The sequence below is a fragment of the Lissotriton vulgaris genome, chromosome 6, assembly GCF_964263255.1.
Source record: "Lissotriton vulgaris chromosome 6, aLisVul1.2, whole genome shotgun sequence".
Classification (NCBI taxonomy): domain Eukaryota; kingdom Metazoa; phylum Chordata; class Amphibia; order Caudata; family Salamandridae; genus Lissotriton; species Lissotriton vulgaris.
The window spans coordinates 751,358,870-751,381,975 of record NC_141694.1 but is presented as its reverse complement, the minus strand read 5'-3'; the positions used below and the strand labels follow the sequence as shown (position 1 = coordinate 751,381,975).

The 23,106-nt window shown below is 46.4% G+C and overlaps 1 protein-coding gene across 1 annotated transcript in view; it reads right to left on the bottom strand.

Moving 5' to 3' along the window:
* Positions 1-7,951, bottom strand: part of MAN1A1 (mannosidase alpha class 1A member 1) — a 463,708-nt gene extending 455,757 nt beyond the window's left edge. The window contains exon 1 of the mRNA XM_086926729.1: positions 6,998-7,951. Within this exon, the coding sequence (XP_086782855.1) occupies positions 6,998-7,492 (495 nt within the window). The 5' untranslated portion in view covers positions 7,493-7,951. The remainder of the gene's footprint in view (positions 1-6,997) is intronic.
* Between the last annotated feature and the right edge of the window lie 15,155 nt (positions 7,952-23,106).

Sequence of the window (23,106 nt, the reverse complement as noted above, 5' to 3'; positions counted from 1 at the left end):
AACACAAAGCTCAGATGCCTTTGGCAAAGGTAGGGAGATGGTCATATCTGACAGAAAAATAATAGTTTGGATCAATGTAGCTAGGTATTTCCGTTTTTGCTATCAGGGCATCTTCAGTTGGTCCTACTTGAATCAGGGTACGGTCAAAAAGCAGGTGTGGAGAAAGTAGGACCTGTGACATGGTCTGCGATACAAACACAGAATAGGAAGAGTTTTGAAATTTTCCAGATAGAATATGAACGATTCACTAAAAAAATCGTTGCCCAATATCGTACCAATTCTAGAGCATTCTAAAAATATGTCAATCGTTTTTTTTTAATGTGCTAAATATATAATGGGCATCTAAATATCTGCTATACTTCCAAATTCTAGATCCAATGGAAAGTTTGTCATGCTTAATTAATCTTCTATTAAAGACCTATGCTACTCACTAGAATAGACAAATCGACAGGTCAAGCTTTCACGTATTTAACATGCAAGACATTCTAGGAACTATTTGTACAGGCACTGAAAAAACTTAACGTGCAAGGTTGACGGCCTACACACAAGTGCATCACGTAGGAACATGTGATGTGAAGGTAAATTAGGTTAAAATATTTGTATTTACAAGCGTATTACAAAAGTGTGTTTGTATATGTAGGTGGCAAAGGAAGTCAGAAGATTATATGCAACACTTTCAGCTTTCATTTCCCAATTTATTGAACCTTCTGTTTCTACTAAATATTTCAGTCACATCACATGTATTCAATAATGCAGTAAATGCACTTCACTCCATGCAATACTCTGTACTAGGTAGTACTTTATTGCATGTAACATTATAAAGTAACTATTGTCTAGAAAATGGCTCCACAAAAGCATTTTCAAATAAAGCTGTTCAGGTTTTGTTAACCATGCTGTTGTAAGCATACAATATGGTTTTCCAGGATTCGTATAAGTTCTCGGTTTCTCCCCCGCCCCCCAAACTCATTTCCTTGTTGCTCTTTTTAATACCCATGTCACTTCTCGGCTGCCTACAAAGTTAATCGGGGGGATTAAAAGATCTCCTTTTAATCAACGCGCACTTGTTTTACTTGAAAACAAAATCTGGACTTAAGAGCGGAGTCTCATAGCTATGAAAGGAGAAAAACAGGAAATGACAAGATCACGAGTTACAGTAACGTGTACACCTATTTGAAGCTTTTACTTATTCTACATAAGTACTAGTAGTGGAGCGCAAAAGGAAGGGAACAAAGGGGAGTTCATAAAACAGTGACTCTTGGGAAAAGAGTGACAGGAGGCCAAGTCATGTGCTAGGCACTGGTGCTTTAGATTGGCAGCTCGTTGCAACCGCTTTCAGTTCTCTCAGAGAACAGAGTGAAATGGCAGAGTTCTGCACTTCATGTCCTCTTTCCCACTACTGCTAGGGGCTACACAACTGGATCACACTGGAGCCGAGACTCCAGCAACAAAGGACCAGTCCTGGAGAGCTCCAGCAGGCCATCCCACACATGGTTGAGTGCCTGGTCGTGCCCCACAGCAGCACCCAGACAATTAACTCTACACAGAACACCAATTGGGGCCAGACTCCCACAAGGCAGAAGCACTTAAAAAATAGAGGGGCTTGTGGCATCAGCGCCCGCGCTCTAACTTCATCTCACCATGTCTCAACCTCTTGCTGTGCAGGTAAATGTATCAAAGGTAAAGAGCAAGAAAGAGGTGCTGGTCTACATAAACACCAACTTTGGTCCATTGAATTGACAGATAAACTAGAAAGCATGAGACGGGACAGGAAGACTTCTACTTAGACACTTAGAAGCAAACACACACCCACTGGTATTACATATTCAGAGTACAATATAGGACCCATATCCAAGCCAAAAATCAAGAGATTATGAACCAGGCAGAGTCTGTGAAACTGGTTTCGAAGACTATAATAGCAATGCCAGTGAGAACTCCGAGGGCACCTGTGATCCTATGAAGTAAATAAACAGGCATCCAGCTTCAGGAATTGGTTACATACAGAGAGCCATCAAGGAACCTGGTGAAACTAACAGGCACATGACTTATTCATTAAGTAAGCATCTCTGCGGCCAGTAAAAGCTCCAAGTGAAAAGCCATTATCCCATCACTGCTAATCCCATCTGCCTTCATGGTCATTTTCCAACCATTATCTAGACTTACACGGCATCTTTTAGCCACCGATATGAGTCGCAATCTGGATCCCGAAACAAACACTGGACTACCTGGGTCTTGGCTGTCTACTCGTGCTAAACTGTGGCCAACATAAAAAATACACATTTTTACTGTAGCAGAAACAAATGCAATAGTGATCAAAAAAGCTGCCTGCGTGCAACAGGCAAATTCTAATAAACCTCACTCCCCCAAAATGTGTCACTTTTATTAGGGGATCAAATTAAACTTTGGTTAGATTCCCCAAAGCTAATGATCAAGCATCACCTCAAATTTTCCACAGTATCTATGACCCCCTGCTAAGATCTGTACGTGCATCTCACATGCGAATAGTTAGCCCTTTAATACTCTAAAAGTGCAGCGAGGCACACATACGACAGCTTAATCTGTGCAAAGAACATAAGTGATCCAAACGTTGCTTCCCACTGCATCAGTTTAGAAAAATTAGGAGCATTAAGTTTCAAGCATCCTGGAATAAAACTGATCGGCAATCAGATTATACTTAACTTCCAAAAGTCATGGTGTGTTTTTCATGTCAGGTTTTGCCATCCTATAATACATCACGTTATGTGCATACAATAACAGCCTCACTACTTGTCTGCCTCGTTTAACTGCTAAGACACCATTTCCTTAAAAAGCTAGAGGGCAGTAGCAGAGGTTAGAAAGGAACGCCCCTATAACACTCAATAAGTGTTCTCCAGTTGAGTGATCTTGGGAGTTGAGGATAGGCTTGTGGGAAAGAGCCTAAGTGTTCAACGTATTAGCAGCACACGGGCACAACTCATAACGTGCATTTAAAGTCACTAACAATCAGGGGCGCACCAAGTGAAGTAGATTATATACATATGTACACAGTAATATTACTAACTGAATTCGGTGAAGATCAGGGTTCATGTTTACGAGGATTCCTTCAGATCCGGCAAGCATGCTTGGCATATGCTCAGGTCACCCTCCCCAAAACCAAGCCACTCTAGGTTCACGCACAGACACAGTGTCATTTCTAGGGGCGGAGGAACGGCTACCAGGAACGGGGCTGCATGCATTTGGTGACCGTCACCAAAGTACTATAGCCTCAAGGTACTTTGGTGACAGTAACCACACGCACGCTGCTCCTATGTGCCAATGTGCCAGAAAAACGACGACACACCGCAAGTTTATGGAAATAAGGATGGGGCAGGCATTGCGTGGGGTAGACACAAACACGCGATTAGTGGGATGCGAGGCACGTTCACTGGAGCACCCCCATCACAGTGAACGGAAGTACATGTACTTGCCGTCTTTCCATACCTATGGAGCAACGTTATACAAAAGCAGTTTTTTTAACCTACGTACTGTTCAGTTTCCAGAGCTTTACACAAGTGCCACTCAATGACAAGCCCCAACGCTATTATGAAAATACGTTTATACCTGCATAGGATGTTATAACCCTGAATCAAATGCCGCATAAGAAATACAAAATAACATGTTATTCAATAAATAAAAAACGAACTGCAAATAAATCCAGCTGACTGAACTCTAAGCATTGACAGAACCCTAATGATGTTTTGATTGGGAGGGTCAGCAACCCAGAGATCTCCTAAGGTCGGAGACACTTATAGAAAATCTCTTTCCAGCTTAATCAAACAAAAGGCGGAATCCGAGGAAACGTCCTGAACAACAGGCTGCACAACATCCTGTTCAGTCCTTGCATTCAGCCCGACTCGAAGCTCGTTAACCCCGTCACCCTGAGCTGGAAAGGGGGACGCAGGAGAAACACTGCACCGACCACAATACCAACAACTTCTGCTCACGATAGGTGGGCATGACACTGAAACGGACACCCGAGTGGGTTCAGTTCACCGCCTCTGTCCGACCTACACATGAAAGTGTAGTAAGTAACCAGGAGACCACAGGAGCAGCAACAGAGATTTATTGCAGGAGAGCAGAAGAAGCAACCTCAACATAAGCTGGCCAGGCACAAACTGTCACCAGCTAGAACCCTAGAAGGAGACAGAGCCATACACATTCTGGAATGGATGACACAGGTAAGAACTGTGGTGGAGTAAATGAAATAGAAGAAGGATAAATATACAACACATCTCCTCTCGTAGGATAAAACAAAAGAAAAGAAAAGAAACTTGACTCAAAAGAATGTGCACGTCATTGAAAGGAAACTTAGCGCAAAACTACAGAAGAATTCCTGAAGTAAAGGCAAAAATGGAGGCATCATAGAACGATAAGCATTCAAACACAAATGAATATAAGCAATGAGAACATCATGCAAGTAAGTAACCAGGAGACCACAGGAGCAGCAACAGAGATTTATTGCAGGAGAGCAGAAGAAGCAACCTCAACATAAGCTGGCCAGGCACAAACTGTCACCAGCTAGAACCCTAGAAGGAGACAGAGCCATACACATTCTGGAATGGATGACACAGGTAAGAACTGTGGTGGAGTAAATGAAATAGAAGAAGGATAAATATACAACAGAAAGCATGGCTGACATTCTACACAACGTTTGACTAAGACCAGTGGGAGTGTTGCAAACGGATTACTGGCCGTAACTTCTCTGGGATGTTCAGTGAGGGGAATGCCCTCTCTGAAGCATGTGGCGAGGCTGACTCAGCCTGCCATTCTCCTGAGTCGATTACTATTAAGCTGGTTAACAGTAACATATGATTACAGCGAATACAAACAGCAGGGCTGAGGATTGCTGTATGAGGCGATACATAAAAGGAAATTGTAGTTTAACTACCATTAGTCGACGGACGGTGGTGTTAGCCAACTTCTGACGCTGTCAACGTTTCAGATCTGGCGATGGAATGCAGACCGTGTACATATGCTAAAGGCGTGTGAAGACCGCTTTTGAACAAAAACCGGTTTACGGTCAACGCCTGGGACCCTCCGGTGTTCGTGAGGGCATGGCTCTAATTAGCGCTCTTGCAGCTGAAATAAGTAGTTTCTGGCTTAAAGATCAAGGAAGAACTACGAGCGTTGTAGGCGGTGTCGTGTTGCAACAAATGCGTCTGTGGAAGGATTTTGCAAATTCATATATCACCACATTAGTAGTCTATCCCAAGCCCTAGATATACGACACTTCTGAAAAGGGAAATGCGGGGGGTATTCAATGCCAGAGTACCGCCCCTTCCTGGTACTTTAATCAGGTCTCCCAGTGAGCGATTCTCATGAAACATACGAAAGGCTCCTCACAAGTGACAACCCAGCCGTCTTTCAGGAACACTCACGGACACTCCCAGTTCTCTGGAAAGCAAACTGTGCCCACGGCAGCATCCATGTTAATGAATGGAAATCACCAGCCTCCATTAATACAATGCACACGCCAATTCAACCAACCTCAAAACACATTTAACCTGTTATCTGGCTTTACAATGGAGTACAAAAAGTGCCTAGGTGGGTAGGAGCAGGTATATGGATATGCCAACAACAGTGGACCCGTTTTCACCACAGCTGAAGGTCACCGCTCCAGCCTGGTAGTCGGAAACTTCAAAGCAGTTTTCAGATCTGCAGAGCAGTTTTTAGACCTCCCACCAAAACAAACGCAATTGTTGATGGGACCCAAGACATCAATACACGCCTAGACGTGGTAAAGTCGTGCGAATTGAAATGGTGGTGCTGGGACCAATGCATTTGGCTCTGCAGCAAACGGCAGAGTGATTATAAAACAGCATACTGCAGCCAACCATACACAGATAGGCCTGTCTTATAGTTTCGTGCAGGCATCGTGATAAAGAAGTACTTGCCACCCCTTCCTCTGCAGTGACACTGCCTGTGGTAAACACAGGAAACGTGAAATTGACAGATAGGAGCACCCGATGCGCCATGAGCCTATGAAAGGACCACGTCCGCCTTGGCAGCTCATAAGACTGGTGGCGCTAGGAAACAGGCTTTTAATGTAACCAAGAGCAACACAGAACAGTTAGTGTTGCGGGATGCCGGGACTCAGCCCATCAAAGTGGACGAACAGCTGGTATGATGGGACATAAGAGTAGTCTGGGCATGCAGAGGATGGGCATCTTATGCTGGGGGTTAGCTATAAAAGCGTATAGGAGCGGCTGCCACACAACAACAACACAAGTGTGACTATAGAACACTATCATGCGTGCTTGGCACCCCACATGCCATTCAGAAGGCATCATTTACAATTAAGCTAAAGCATAACCGATTAACTTACGTTGTTCTCCTGGTCACAATATATAACACGCAAAGCGCATTCGCAAACTGCCTCTGTTAGATGCACACATGTTAATCTATCACATGCGAGCAGGGTGCCTATTAAGTAAATTGGATGTATGGAAATGGGGATCATGTATTCACTCTGAATGCAGGACAGGGTCATCTCCACCCTACTTGCATGTGATATATGATTTATGTACTGGAGGTGTAGGCTGCTTAGTCCTCCTCCTCTCCATTTCGTGTTTTCAGGATGCTCACATGTTAGCATAATTGAGGTTTCCCTGTGGTTTACAATTCAGAGGGATCGCCAGAAAACCCCCACGGCCCTGTGACAGGCAGCCAAATTTAAAACAAAAGAGGCACATTAAGAGTAGGCGAAGACAGACACCTCTCTAGGGCGAGTGGCTTGGGCATGCTGAACTTTCACTGCACTTCGATGGCTCTTGGGAGAGACAGTTGTAGGTTGCTTACAAGCGCAAAGGTCCTGTGAGACTATGGAGGAGTGTAACATTAGGATCGAAGATTCGCTGACCAGAACGGTCGCTCGCCCAATGATCAGCCTGTAGTATGGAAATACGTAGATGAATCCAGAAGAAATAATGTGGAATTAAAGTCGAGTTTATTTAGCCCCAGGTGATATTCCCAGGTCACTCACCTCCCGCACTTTGTTCCTCTTGTCCCGCACTCCGGGATCGGCCGGCTCTCCCCCGGCGGCCCCCACGGGCGGTTTAAAAACGATACCCTTGGGGGGTTCGACGTCCACCATCGGCAGCTCCCCCACGCCGGCGGCCAGCCGCTCCTTGTCGCGACGGATGTCTGACTGGATGTCTGCGGGGGCCCGCTGCAGTGTGTCCTGCGCCTCCCTCAGCGCCCGGGCGTGCTCCTCTCGGATACGGGCCAGCCGCTCCTCCAGGTCTACCGCGACAGTCGGAGGCGGCGGGGCGCCAGGCTCCGGGGCGCGCTGGAAGAAGACCCCGCTCAACAGCTTGGAAGAGTCCGGCAGAAAGAAAAGCGCTCCGAAGCAGAGTGTCGCGAAGGCGCTGAACACCAGCAGAAGCGCGAACTTTTCGCTCAGGCGGAAGGCGCCCGTCGGCTTCCTCAGCCCGGGGGAGCCCCCCAGCGGCGGGGGCAGCAACGCGGGGCCCGGCATGGTCCCCAAGTGGCTCGCACCCGCCGCCCGGGCTCCCTCGGATGGGAGCAGGCACCCTGCTCCGAGCTGCCCTCCACCAGATCACGAGAACCGGGGGGGAACCTGTTGCTGCAGCCGAGCTGCCTCTGCTGCCCGCTGCTCTCTCTCTTCTCTAGGGAAGTTGCTGCCGCCTGGTGCCCGCTCGTGCCCCTCGCAGAGCTCGCGCATGCGCACTCGACTCCTCGGCACAGAGCGCTCTCACCGCAGCCTCTGCCCCAGTACTGGCAGCCGCGCGCGCCGAGAGCCGATCCCTAAAGCGAGGGCGGGTCGCTGGAACGGAGCCGCCGACCAATGGCTGCGCGGTGACCCTCGTGCTCAGGTGTGAGAGGCTGTGGGCAGTGCCAGCAGGGCCGCCGGAGGGTTTAAGGTGGGGGAGCCTGTCCCGGGACGGAGTAGGCGTGAGGCAAGTAGGCGGAACCTGAGGTAAAAGTGACAGCAAAAAGGGGCTGGACGGAGCGAAAGGGGAGGAGCTGAGAGCAAATGGTCTGAGAGAGTTGAAGCTTTAGAATGATAGACCCTTTACCATAACAAGACGCCAACGGACGCGGGACTCACGTGGGCAAAAGGAGGGGGGCTGGAGCCCCACGCGCTTCACACGCTCGCGCGTATACAACCTAAAATAGCTTTAAATAACGGGGGTGAAACAACCAGGCTTTACGTACCCAACTTCATACATATATACCACCCAATTTGATGTACAATTCTGTCACTACAGCTTTTCCCATTCCCAACCAGCAGTGAACTGTTATATAAAAGCAAATATCGCAGGTGGTTTCTGTAAAGGTGCCGTTTCCTCAATTAAGACAGGACACAGATGTGGAGGTTCACGCTATTTATTTAACTTCTTTTCCCCTAGAGAGTGCCGAGCTGGTGCGCACTCTCTCTCGGCTTTCGCGCCTCTGCTCCTGCGATGCGCGCGCAGTCACCAACATGGCCGCCAGCACGTCACGTCGCTACGCGACGTGCAACCACTAGAGCGCAACATCACATATCTCCCTTTTTTCCAACCAATGAAACGTTTAACGTACAGTCCGCCGCTCATGTCAAAGTCTTGAAACCTGTCCGGTCTCACCACGTTTCTTCCCCTCTGGGTCAGTCTTACCGGGGTGGCCGTGGTCTCCCTCTCCTGAGTCTCTACGCCACACCTTCCATATCTCAGCGCAGCCGCGCTCTCTCCTTGTCTCCTCAAGTCCATTTCCCTCGCAGTTCCCTGGTTGCTGTCGTCACTTTGCTCCTCGTTCTGTTCTCCTCTCCTCTCGTGCAACTCCTCCTCCGCTTGTTCCAGCTCTACATTGGGTTCCTCCTCATCTTCTAGCTCTAATCCACCTTGGCTCCACCGTAATACTTTGTTGCATCTTGCCATGCGGTCTTGGGACCACACGTTTCCGTCGCTCAGCAAGGCTGCTCTATCGTACACCTCCTTGACCTGCATGGGTTTACTGTACTTGCTGTCCCCTTTCCTTTGTAGTGTTGCTAACTTGACTCGCACCCACTCGCCTTCTTCCAATTCCATATTCTTCACGTTCCTGCGGTTGTTGTAGTGTTTGGCGTAGATGGCCTGTGCTTTCTCCAAGTTGGCTTGAACCACTGCTGGGGACCATTTGCTCGTTATGGTTTTCTCTTTCCATACACGGTTGTCCCTAGTAAAGGGTTTGCAACCCCTCAATATTTGGAAGGGGCTATATCCTGTTCCTGTGGGGGTGATTCTGTACGCCCACAACATGTGCCATATCTCCATCTCCCAGTCCTTGTTGCTTTATATCGCTGCTTGCACTGACCCCATCACTACTCTATTGAAACGTTCTACCAGCCCATTTCCCGCGGGATGGTAGATAGAAGTATGTTTGGAGAGGATGCCATTTCTCTGCATAAATTTGTTCCACTTGTGGGACGTAAACTGAGGGCCATTGTCACTCAAGATGGATTTAGGAATACCCTCTCTCACAAAAGTGTCGGACAGGAACTTTAAGATCGTCTCTGTGTCCATCACCTCATCCACCTTCATTTTGGGCTATTTTGAATATCTGTCAATGAGGACGCATACGTATTTTTGAATGCCTTGTCCATCTAAAATTGGGCCCAATATGTCTATGGATAACTCTTCCCACGGATTCTGTGGGGGGTCGAATTTTCCTAGTGCTGGTCGTAGGAGTTTGAGTGTCTTGTCTGCTCCTTGGCACTGTAAGCAATCTCTGACATGCCTCTCAGCTCGTAGGTCCATGCCTGGCCACCAGTAGTTTTGCTTGGTCCTTAATTTCATCTTACCAATTCCCAAATGGCCCTCATGGAGCAATGTCAGTAACTTGGGAATGATGTTAGCTGGGGGGAATGACCTTGTCCCCCCTGTACACGAACACCCCTTGATCGTCCATCGATATCTCTTCCCTGACCTCGTAGTATGGTTTTAGGCTCTCGTTGGTTTGTTTTTTGTCCGGCCAGCCCTTCGTGATGTACAATTTCACCGCTTGCATGGTCTGGTCTTCGTCATAGGCTTCTTTCCATTCCTGATTGCCCATGACTCTTTCTTGGTCTTCCGTGAGTGCCACCATTTCTTCCTTACCTGCTTGGTCTTCTTCACCCGGTTCCATGGCCGCCGCCCTGCTTAAGTAGTCCGCCACTCTGTTCCGGCTGCCTGGGATGTAGTCTACATCGTATCTAAATTCCAGTATTTTCAGGGTCATCTTCGAAATCCTGGGTGTGGCACTCGCATGTCCACTGGATGTTAGTACCTTCAGTAGGGGCTTGTGGTCCGTCTTCAGCTGTAACCGTGTGCCCCACAGGAATTGCCTGAATCTTGTCATTGCCCAAATGACTGCCAATATCTCCTTTTCGATGACGCTGTATTTCTTTTCAGTGTCGCTCAGTGTGCGGGATGCAAAGCTGAGTGTTTCCATCACTCCTTGCCCTCGGTCCTGCATCAACACTGCGCCCAACCCCTTGTCGCTGGTGTCTGTTGTGAGCACTGTCTTGCCCTGGGGGTCGTATCCCTGGAGTGGTATGGCTCCTACTACATCTTTCTTGATGATTTCGAATTCTCCTTGAGCTTCCTCGGTCCAACAAAACACGGAACTTTCTCTTGTCAGCTTTCTCATGTGATGTGTCTTAGTGGCGAAGTGCTGCACAAATTTACTGTAGTATTCCGCCATACCTAAGAATGACCTGACCTCCTCCTTGTTGGTTGGTGGTGGTGCCTCGCATATTGCTCTTACGTTCTCTGTTTTTGGAGTGATTCCTCGCACTCCTATTTCATGGCCTAGGTAGGTCACTGACTCCATGCCCAACCGGCACTTAGCCCATTCCGCTGTGAGGCCCTTATCGTCCAGGATCTTCAGTACCCTGTTGAGCTTTGCGTCATGGTCCATTTTGTCTCGCCCCATTACCAGGATGTCGTCTTGAAAGTACTGGATGCCATCCATATTTTTAAATAGTTGGTGCATCAGTTTCTGGAACACCGCAGCCCCCGATGCTAGTCCAAAGGCATGCGACAGAATTGATAGCACCCGAATGGGGTAATGAAGGATGTTAATTTCCTCCTCTCCGGGTGCAAGGCAATTTGGTGGTATGCTGAGGTCAAGTCTATGGTGGAGTACCACTTAATTCCCCTGGTCTTGGCCAACATTTCTTCGATTCTTGGTAATGGGAACTTCTCACCACAATATTCCTATTCAGTTCGCGCAGGTCTACTCATAGCCTGACTTTCCCGCTGGGCTTCATGACCACCACCAATGGCGCGAGCCACTCCGCGCACGTGATCGGTTCGATGATCCCCTTTTTTTCCAGTTCTTGTAGTTCCTCCTGCACCGCCTCTCTCACTGCCAGGGGTACATTCCTCACCTTATGGGAGACTGGTGTAGCTTCGTCCTTCAGCACTATTTTATGTGAGAATTTCTCCAGTCTTCCTACAGTGCCTCCGAATACTTTGGGCTACTCTCTCTTCCATCTGTCCAGATCTGGCCAGACCTCTGGTTCGGTGAGTAGTATCTGTTCTTTCCCACCCGATCCAGTTTGATGCCCAGATCGCCTTGGTCTAGCCATCCCAACACCGATGGACCCTTCTCCGATATATATAGTTTGCAAAATGCGGAGTGGCCTCTGAACTCAAATTTTAACGGTCTGAATCCAACCATGGGTATGCGGTCCCCATTGTATGTGACTGGTCGGATGTCCAATTTCTCCAATTCCGGGCCCAAGTGTGGCTTGAAAGTTTCATTCCACACCGCTCTCTGGACAATGGTATAGGGCGAGCCTGAATCTGCCACTATGCTTATCGGCACTCCTCCAATCGTCATTTCCAGTACTGGTTTGGTCGATCTTTTACCGTCCACACTTAACACTTGGTGGTATATGCAGAGCACGGTGTCGACATCCTCCTCTGTGTCTTCTTCTCGATCTTCTCGTTCGTGGTCGATATATTTCACCATGCCCTTTGAGGACTTCCTTCAGCACACTTTCTCCTAGTGGCCTACTATGCCACAGTACATACATTTGGCGCAAAACGCTGGGCACTTCCTGTCGTGCGCTTCATGGGACCAGCTTCCGCATCGATAGTACGTTTTCTTGTTGTTCCCGGTCTGTTTTCCTGGAGGACCAGGGTTGCCTTGCCATTTGTTGGGTCCCTTCGATGTGGACCCCTTGTATTTATGGTCCCTGCGGGGCTCCTCGTCGTCTACTCTGTTCACCATGGGGCTGGATACCGTCTCCTTCTTCGCCGCTTCCGCACACCTGCGCGCCATTTCTGCCCTCTTGACTATCACCAGCACCTCCTTCAGCGTGGTGTCTCCGCTGGTCCACAGCTTGTCCTGCACAGCCATGCTTGTGGTGTGCATCACGATTTGATCTTTGATGAATTCCTCTTCGAACGTGTCGTATTTGCATGTGGTCACCAGTTTCTTCAGAGCTGCCACATACTCTTCCACTGACTCCCCTGGACGTTGCTTCCGTTGTTGGAAGTTGAATCTGTCTATCGATACGCACACTGCTGGCTTGTAGGGTTCATTCAAGTCATCTATGGCATGGGCATACACGTCGTCGTCTGTGCTTCCTCGTTGTTTGGGCACCAGGTTCTTGGAGATTCTGAGCCCTTCTGGGCCTAGGTTATGTGGTAGAATGCGCTTCTTCCTCTTGCTGTTGAACTTTTCCTCATTTTCATCTTCGAGTACTTCTATGAAGTTGTCGATGTAGTCTCTCCAATCTTCCCACTTCATGAGTGGCTCTCCGGGTTTAGGCAGGAATTGCACTGGGGCCATTGCGTATACCGCTTGCGCGCTCATCTTTTCGCGCTTGACCTCGGGTGGCGTGCCGCTGTAACTTCTGGGACTGCCTGGCGTGCTGTCTGACTCCTGTTTTTCGGTCTGTAACTGTGGTCTTTCTGTGTCTGCCCCTTCGCTCTTTCCTGAGGTAGCCAGCGCGATTTCCCAGTCGCAGGGTCACAGTACTCTTGAGTGCCCTTGTCACTGGCTCTGTTTCGATTCTTCCTTCCCTTCCCCAGTGCTTGTCTTTCTCCAGTGGGGTAGGGGGGGCTCTGCTGCGCTCTCTAGGGTTGAATGTGATGTGTGGTCGCTTACTTGCAAGTCAGTGCTTGGTCGCTCCTCTCAATTGCCTGGTTCAGCTACTTTTCTCCTTGTCCTAACTGCTCGACTCCACTGGTGCTCCTTTAACAGTGTTTTTTTCTTGTGCAGGTGTTCAGCATCCCACTCTCGTCGCCATTGTAAAGGTGCCGTTCCCCCAATTAAGACAGGACACAGATGTGGAGGTTCACGCTATTTATTTAACTTCTTTTCCCCTAGAGAGCGCCGAGCTGGTGCGCACTCTCTCTCGGCTTTCGCGCCTCTGCTCCAGCGATGCGCGCGCAGCCGCCAACATGGCCGACATCACGTCACGTCGCTACGCGACGTGCAACCACTAGAGCGCAACATCACAGTTTCTTGCTGTCAGTCTCCAAAATGTTCCATCAGCTCAGACCATTTCAGTAAAAGCTTAAAGAATGTAAATGTTTCGTTTCGTATATCTTTTTATTTGCCATCCTCAGAACAACCTTAGTTTCAGATGCAACGTGTCGAAGGCTTGTTACGCCTCAGGGCACAAGTCCTAAAAAAAGAAGTGGGGGGGACTAACCTAGTTAGGCAGTATGCAAGTGACATCATGGCACACGACATCACGACGTGCAACATCATGGCGCACAATATCATGGCGCATGAAATCACGGTTCATGACATCACACATGGCAACACAGGAATTTACATCATAGAAAGTGGCATCACAAGCCATGACTTTACAGTAAGTGACATTACAAGAAGTGACATCATCTCTAAAGCCCTCACATATATGTTTAGCAGGTTTGTCATGTTTACGTTTGAGCGCATTGCGAGGATAATAGCACAGTGAGCTGTGGAAGATGATATGTGACTTCTACAACTTGCAACCCCCCAGTTTTATGTAACACATCCTGTACATTCATTTACAAACGTATATAATTTATTGTACATGTAATATGCACATGTTGATGTATAGCGCTCTGACACCCTGTATTGGAAGGAGTAGGGCTATACAAGAAAAATAGTGGTAGTTAAATTATTTCAACGCGTCCTCAGGGGAAGTAAGCTCTATATAAATGCAATTTCCTTTGTGTAAATACCGGGAAAGACCAACACATCTGATATTCGTACAGTGCATGCATATCTCCTAAACAGGGACTGAACAAAGTGAAAAGCTACCGCTATTAAGTACCAGCCGCGGCCCGTGGAGGCAGTTGCGGTGGGGCAGGGAGGCGGGGCGGGGGAGGGGCAGGGTCGGGGGTGATAAAAACAGGCATATGGATATCTGGAGGTAAGTAAACAAAAAACAAAACGAATTTCGTAGCCTGCCCTGCATCGCATTTTGCGATTCAGGGCACGCTACGAAATTCGTAGCCGGTTTTTATCACCCCCCACCCTGCCCCTCGCCCGCCCCGCCTCTCTGCCCCACCGCAACTCCCTCCATGGGCCGTGGCTGTTAAGTACGTGTTAAGTGCTAACAAGGTGTGAGCTTTTGTTTCCCCTCTGCTTCATTTGCATCAGATGTGAGGCTCCTGACTGCTTCCAGCCCAGAGACTCGAACAAAAGGAGGCCTGAGGAACCCTCAAATTCGGCCTTTGTTATGGGCCCTGCAGGGGTCTTAAATAAGAAAGCCTGTCCCAGTGTGCGCGTTGTTGCTTGTTGCAGATGGAAAGCAAACAACGTGCAGGCGCTGCTGAAAGTGTCCCGGTGTTTCGAAATTACACCAGGGCGAGTTCAGCACATTATTCAGTGAGGCCCAAATTCTTGGCAGGATAGACGGCGTTCACCCTTGTGAAAAAAGCGGGTGGACAGCGTCCACCCGCGTGTACCCCTGACTCGTGCCATGTTACTCTTACAACTCCAATAACTCAGCACATCCAGTGATACAACAGAAATTGTTGTATTGGTAGTACAATGAATAGCTAAAAAAATACATAATTTGATATGCCATGATGTAATACACTGTAGTTGAATCAGTATATGTAACCATAAACCTGAGAGCATGAAATGCATTCATGTCACACCTAAGGCTTGATTACAAGTCAGGCGGTGGTGGGGCAGTGACAGTCTCCCGACCACCCTATTACAAGTAGGGTGGTCGGACCACCATTGTCCCGCAGCAGCCGCCAGGGAACTGACGTTCCCTGGTGGCAGTGTAGAGGCAGTAATATGCTTGGCTGAAGCATATTACAAGTTTCCTCTCCCCCATGGTTTTCATGACAGTTCCTGCTACATTAAAACCATGGCGGAGGTGCCCCAGGGCCATGTAGATGCACACAGGGGGGCACAACATGTGTCCCTCATTGTGCATGCATACCAGCTCCTGCAAAGCATGGACTTTAGAGTCCATGGCAATCAAGAACTGTTTTTGGCGTTGTTATTGTGGTGCCCATTTTTTGAGGCACTGCCATGGGAAAGTAAAAAAAAGCTTGTCAGAAATGAGAAACAATCATAATCTGGCAAGCGGCCCGGACACAGGTTTGTCAGTGCAGCAGCGAGGAGGACCTGGCGCAGCACCAGCAAACTTGTAATCAAGCCCATAGTTCAAATATACTCAAGTGCATGCAATATGACAGCTGTTAAAAATGGGATAAATTACCCCACTGTACATTATAAGTATACTGCATATCACCAAGGAGTTCCATGGCAATACTGAGGAACGAAGCCCAAGGCAGAGTTTTTTTATAATGGCCATGGAACTTCAAGACGATTTGCAATATCGTTTTAAAGTACAGCAGAAGATGTTTCATTTTTTTATATATAGTCACAGCAACACCCTTTAAACAAACTGCGTAAGTCCGTCTTGCCATTGCTCTTTCATGTTCCTTGCAGAAAAGAAGTACATAAACAGAATTTAAACTACAAACTTAGATGCACCAAAAAGCAATTAGTAATTTTTGCAAATTGATGGTACAATCAGTTGCTGAAGCGGGCATTTTTAAATCTCAATCATTGGGTATAATCCTCATACAAACCTGGCCACTAGTCGTATGGAATTTTTTTAGTCAAGGAGATGGGTCTAGTACTAATCATTTACATTCATTTCCATAAATAGAAAAATCTTAACGCTCCACAGGAAACAACAAATAGAATTGGATTGAATTTAAAGGGATTTATTAACAAATTAGTTTAATACAAATCATTAGTTCATTAAATATTTAAGTGTCAGTCTTTGTTATTACAGATGTAAATGGTCTACAAGTCGATTTTTCAAAATAAGCTAAGATAGAACACTAATAAGAATTACAATGTCCTTGAGTTTTTACACTGGACAGAATCTTTGGTAAAGTCAGTTCTTCCCAAGAGTCTCCCTACCCGACATCTCCTCCTTCCGATGGGTACCTCACTATCAGTCATCTAATACATAGCAAATACCCTTTTACTAATTAGTAGAAAGCTTCTGGAAAAACACAGCATCAGCAATGGGAAACACATAACAGGCCAAACAAAAGAATTGTGCAAGCCTCTTTGCCTAAAACCAGTAACTGTGACATTCAAAATGGCTTTAATATTAGGCTAATTTAATTCATCACATCATGTCAACTTGTATGCTGCTCATAATAGCTTAGTGTGGTTACCTACTACAAATTATATGTTAAGATGTGTATGTTATTTTAATGATGCAGATCACAATGTGCTCATAAACGAGTTAATTATGCAAAAGTAACATTTCCCTCTCAATATTTCTCCTCTGATGGTTATAATAGCCATCAAATTAAACACAAGTGAATCTCCAAGGAACACTTCATTTTCCTGCTGAGTCATCCATTTAATCAACAGACTGCAAAAAATACTCTGAACTTGTCAAAGACAAGGGCAATCACCTTTGGGTTAAGGAAATACCAAGGTGGCGGTTGGCCGTTCAAGGATTAAAGCATTGATGGGGCCCCTTCATATAAATATCTGGGGGTCCACATGGACAGAAGGGGTTCATTCTCAAAACACAGAGACGAGGTAGAAGCCAAAGCTTTGACAATCCAGTTGGCATTTAAGAACCTCGCAAGGCAGTTGTCGGGTCCAAGCCTGACCTCTCTTATAAGCGTCGTGAAGGCAAAAACCCTCAGTTACAGTCAGGAGATCATGCTGAGGAAAGATAACTGCCTTGTGAACAAAATAATAACAAGAATTTTTGAACAAGTGCTGAGCCTTCCAAAAACCTCATCCCCCGCCCAAATACGACTTGAGTTTGGTCGCCAAGATCACAGAGCGGTAGGGGCTGGAGCATTCATCAGGTTGTGCAACAAGCTACGTACTTCCAGAGAAGGAAGCTTGGAGGCTTTTTTGTGGCAGGAAATTTCAGCTGGCCAGCTTGGGAGATCGTACCAGCGTTATCTACAAGACTCTTTAAAACTCCTGGATGCAGAAGAAAGTTGGAGCTCCAATCCATCGCAGCAGGCACTTAAAATCTACGTTAAAAGAAATGTCCACTTCTGGTCCTTCCATTCGGACAGAGCCCAACTGGTACAACGTAACCATGCCTGGTCATTCATATCAGGGTTTAAGCCAGGGGTCGTGGCAACTCATATGTCATGCATCTACTCAGTGATGTGGAAAAAAAGATTTTTGGCCCTCAGAATGGGTGAATGGCCATTCTTGTATCACTTGCCAGGTTGGCAAAGTGATACAAGAAACATTTAACCAATATAACGTGCAGGGGTGTGGGAGCAGCAAGGAAACAATCAAGCCCATGGTATTTCTTTGCCCCGCACTTCATAACGACCGAAAGACCTGGCTAAAGGGCGAATTGAACAAACTCGTCATTCGCTCTTGTCGACAAGCCATCCTTGTATCTATGAATCCGGACAATCCAGTGCTCAACATCCGGCTTACCAAGTTTGTCACAAGAGCAGTTTAAAGACTTACAAACTGTGAGAGCCAGCAAGCCAACAACTGTTCATTCATAAGGAGGAGACCTAAGCTCGATCTTGTTTTGCTAATCTATTTACTTCATTGTACTACTTGACAGCGTCCGAAAATGGCATTTTGCACATTGTTCACTTATTGTCCTCTGCTTTGTGTGACCTTGAAACTTGTAATCATCATATGTAGGGGTTCTACTTATTTACAAATAGAATTGCACTATTAGTGGTTTAGCTAGCAGCTTTTTAACAATGACTAATGTCTTGCCCCATCGCTCTAGTCGGCGTTAAAGCTAGAATGGATCACCACTGCTCTTAACTGTTTTTTAACAAAAAAGGATCACTTGTCTAGATGAAGTTTACATTTTAACAGCATGAACAAATAGAGACTATTAGGTTTTAAATAATTATTTATTGTTGAATTTCACACCCTTTTTGTTACTTACCATTTGTTTGTGACTGTATCAACCTATTAAATGGCCGCGTTTAGGCAGCTTCTAAAAAAGCATGAGGAAATAATGTAAGCAAAGACACAGGAGTCTAGTTATTGTTTTTTTACTACCCTATATGTAAATATTTTAGCAATTGTCCGATATTTCTTTTTATTAATGCATGTCCATCATTGTAATGATTTTTACTAATCAAACAATAAAGTATTCTTCTACTCTTTTCCATTACTTTTTAAACAGGTATAACTCTATAAATAATAATAATCATGAATCAGACACATTTAGTTAATGTTTTAATATTTGGTATATTCATATCAAATACTCAATTTAAAGAAATCAATATTATATTGAGCTCCCTATATTACTACAAAATAAAACAACCACATACTCACACTGCAAGTCAATCACACACATTATCGTACTAACATAAATAAAGAAAAAACAAACTTTCCACATATTAAAAACATTATTCAGAGTCCCACATATAACTCATATTAAATTGTATGGCCAGGTGTCAATAAGCATCAGTGTACGTGGATGTATATACGGAACTTTTTTTTCATAAGTTAATTAATCAATATATCAATGTACTCCATCTATTAATGTTAACAATAATTCACAGTCACAAAAATATGGCCAGAAAATAAAAATGGCAATTGCACTGATGCTCGTTTCGGTGAAAAGAAGACAATTCCGTAAGTTATAAACCTTCATTAGGGCGCTGAATGTAGAATTTATAAGGTGGTACAAACCATCCAAGCTGGACGTGTAGAGAACAGAGGGAGCTCACATCCAGTATATATGTAGTCTGAAACCTGATAAAATAAAAATTAGGTGGATACCAGGTATTAACCGCATCCGTGTTCATGACGAGCTGAGCTCGCCATGAGTCACGGTTGCGCTATGCTCATGACGAGCTGAGCTCGTTATGACACACGCGGCGCTCAAATGCGGGGATAATTCCCCCGCTGTGCTGAGCATTCTATAGAAACGTGCGTGGTCATGACGAGCTCAGCTCGTCATGAGCACAGCGCCACTGTGCTAGGTGACGACCTGAGCTCGTCATGAGCACCGCAGTGCTGTGTGCGCCCACCCTCACCCTAGCACAGCGGGGGAATTAGCCCAGCGGGGAAGAGGTTAAACATAAAACCAGAGACACTATCATATGAGGAACACCCAGAGTGAAGAACAGAATTGTCTATATATTGAACACAAAAGGTTTTTCTGATTGTTTTTTAGTGTAATGGTTTTAAAACGACTATACACTAGAATAAAACTGGAAATATATATATATATATAATATATATATATATATATATATATATATATATATATATATATATATATATATATATATATATACAATCCCAGTGTGCTTGAAAGCACCACGCGCACTCGGTAGTAGAGATGCCCAAAGTTCTTTTTATTTCTCAGTCAACGTTACGCGTTTTGACACCAAAGTGTGTCTTGTTCACACGTTTGAACAAGACACACTTTGGTGTCGAAACGCGTAATGTTGACTGAGAAATAAAAAGAACTTTGGGCATCTCTACTACCGAGTGCGCGTGGTGCTTTCAAGCACACTGGGATTGTTTATCTAACTTTCGGCTTATGGGTTCGCCGAAATACGCGCCACCCGACAATGGGAGCAGGACCCCGGAAGGACCCTTTCTGGTTGCAGTATTAATATATATATATATATATATATATATATATATATATATATATATATATATATATATATATATATATATATATTTATGTTATGTTATGTTATGGTATATTGCATTTGTAGCGCGCACTGTTACTCTAGAGTGCCCTGGCGCGAGAGAGAGCAAAGGTAGGAGCAGGAATCGAGTTAGTAGATCATGCTAAACAGGTGTGTTTTTAGCTGCTTCTTAAAGAGCTGAAACTCCGAGATGTGTTGGAGATCAGCAGGGAGCGTATTCCAAGCTTCCGCTGCCTTGACAGAGATAGACTTGTCTCCCAGTCGCGCTCTGCGGAAGCGAGGGACAACCATCCGGCGTTGTGCCGCTGAACGCAAAGGGCGTTTTGGCACGTAGAAAGCGAAACGCTTCCTAAGATAAATAAGGCCCCGACTGTGAAGCGCTCTATGGGTCAGAGTAATCGCTTTAAACTGCACCCTCTGGGCTACAGGAAGCCAGTGTAATTCATGTAAGTAATGACGCTCGCTGGATCTCGTTGGGGCATTGACCAGAAGCCTAGCTGCGGCGTTCTGAATAATTTGGAGCCTGTGCAGCAAATAATCTGGCAGCCCCAGGAACAAGGCATTAGCATAATCCAGTCTAGACAGGATCAGAGCGAGGGTGACCATCTCTTTGGCTGCTCTCAGGAGAAAAGGTAAACATTTCCTAAGAGTTTTGAGAGTGCCAAAGCATACCCCTCTCAGTTTTTTTATGTGGTCGCTGAATCGAAGGTCCTCGCTAAACCAGATGCCCAGATTCTTTGCTGGCCCTGCTTTGGACACCGGGCAAGGGAAACCCAGAGGCCACACACGGGTCCTGAAATCATCCGGAAATTGGCCGTAGAGAAGGACCTCCGATTTGTCCTCATTACATTTGAGGGAAGCCCTGGCCAGCCATTGAAATACAGAGGCTAGGCACGTCTGAGCAGTATCAGTATTCAGGTTAGCATCACCCTAGGTGAAGAGCAGCTGCGTATCATCTGCGTATGCGATCACTTTAGCACCCAACTCCTCTGCCAGGTAGACTAGCGGCGTCAAGTAGATATTAAAAAGGAGGGGACTGAGGGTAGAACCCTGTGGCACCCCAGTAGCCAAATTCCTGACAGAGGAAGTACATGAGGCCATACACACCTGTTGTGAGCGGGAGTCCAGAAAGGATTTAATCCATTTCCAAACCAGGCCCGAAATCCCTACAGCAGACAACCTGTCCAGGAGCCGCTGGTGGGGCACTGCGTCGAAGGCGGCAGAGAGGTCAAGTAAGATCAGGGCGGCCCTGTCGCCCCCATCTAGACACTCTCTGATGGCCTCCGACATCTCCACCAGGGCAGTCTCCCTACTGTAGGAAGATCTAAAACCTGACTGGGCTGGGTGGAGTGCCCCTGATGATTCCACGAACGCCTCAAGCTGCCAGAAGACCACTTTTTCACATACTTTAGCGAGTGCAGGAAGAAGAGAAATGGGTCGATAGTTAGCCGGCAGCAGGGGGTCCAGTGTCGGTTTCTTCAGGAGGGGGAGAAGTTTAGCACGCTTCCATTTAGCAGGAACGTAACCCAACCGAAGGGAGAGATTAACCATACCCACTACTGCTGGACAGACTACCTCTGCTACACCAGCTAAGACCCGCGCTGAGCAGGGGTCAGCTGGAGAGCCAGACTTAAGAGCCCTCAGGAGGGCCAGTACATCCACCTCAGCAGTGGGTAGAAATGAAGAGAACAGGGCGGGTCCTACTAGGGGGTTTAAAGAGGATTCAGGAGAAGGGGTCTCAGTGGGCCTAGAAGCAGGGCCAACACTCTCTTGAATCTTGGCAATTTTATCAATAAAGAAGAAGGAGAGCTCCTCGCACCACTCGTTAGATATAGGTAGCGCGCTTTGTTCCGCACAGGGGGAGAGGAAACTCCGGACAATCGCAAAGATCTCCTTGCTGTTATTCCGGGCCAACATAATCCTCCCGGCGAAATAGTCACTCTTGGCCTTTCTAATAGCCATGTAATATTCTCTCTGGGCTAGTCGTAGGGTCGCCTTTGCTCTCATGCAGTAGTTCTGACTCCAGCAGAGCTCTAACCTCTTGCAGCCCTGTTTCAGATCCCTAAGAGTGGAGGAATACCACGGTTGCGAAGGAAGAGAACTCCGAGTGTTACTCCGTTTAGCATTTGAGCTAGCTCTAACTGCCTGGCTGATCCAGTGGTCAAAACTGGCCACAGCCCCCTCTAGATCTATTGCAGGAGTGGGGAGGGACTGACGCAGGAACTCCGAAAATGCAGGGAGATTTACTTTCTTGGCTTGTGGTCCGGAGGGAAGTGTGGGGCATCTACCAGACCTGATGTCCTCCCATGAAAACCTGATCAGGGAGTGGTCAGTCCATGTTGTAGGCTCAGGATCTATGACTGATATGGGGAAGTTGGAACAGACCAGATCAAGAAGGTGGCCCCCAATATGGGAAGGGAGTAGCACATGTTGCGTAAGCTGGGCGAGGTTCAGGGCATCCAAAAGGGCCCTGGCCTCTGGAATGGAAGGGGTGTCAAGATGAATATTAAATTCTCCTAACAGGAGGTATTTAGGGTAGCGAAAGGTAGCGAAGGGAGCGCGTGACTATGATGTCCTCTAGTGTTTTCAGAAAAGCTCCAGGAGGGTCTGGAGGACGATATAATCTTGAGGACAATATATATATATGTGATCAAGGGTATTCTTTACCCGAAATGCGTCATGCCAGAGAGAGAATCAAGGCGATAATAAACGGACCTGTTGTACTGGACGAGCTGTGTGGTGGTCTTTGTGTCCTGCGTGCCGTGCCTGGAGAAGCAGGAAGGAGTGGAATATATATATATATATATATATATATATATATATATATATATATATATATATATATATATATATATATATATATATATATATATATATATATATATATATATATATATATATATTGCAGTACTCTATCCTTCGGGAATCCAGTAACAAAACCACGGACTCAGATAGACAACGCGGACCCAATTTCTTCGTGCGTATTCTTCATTTATTTAAAGTT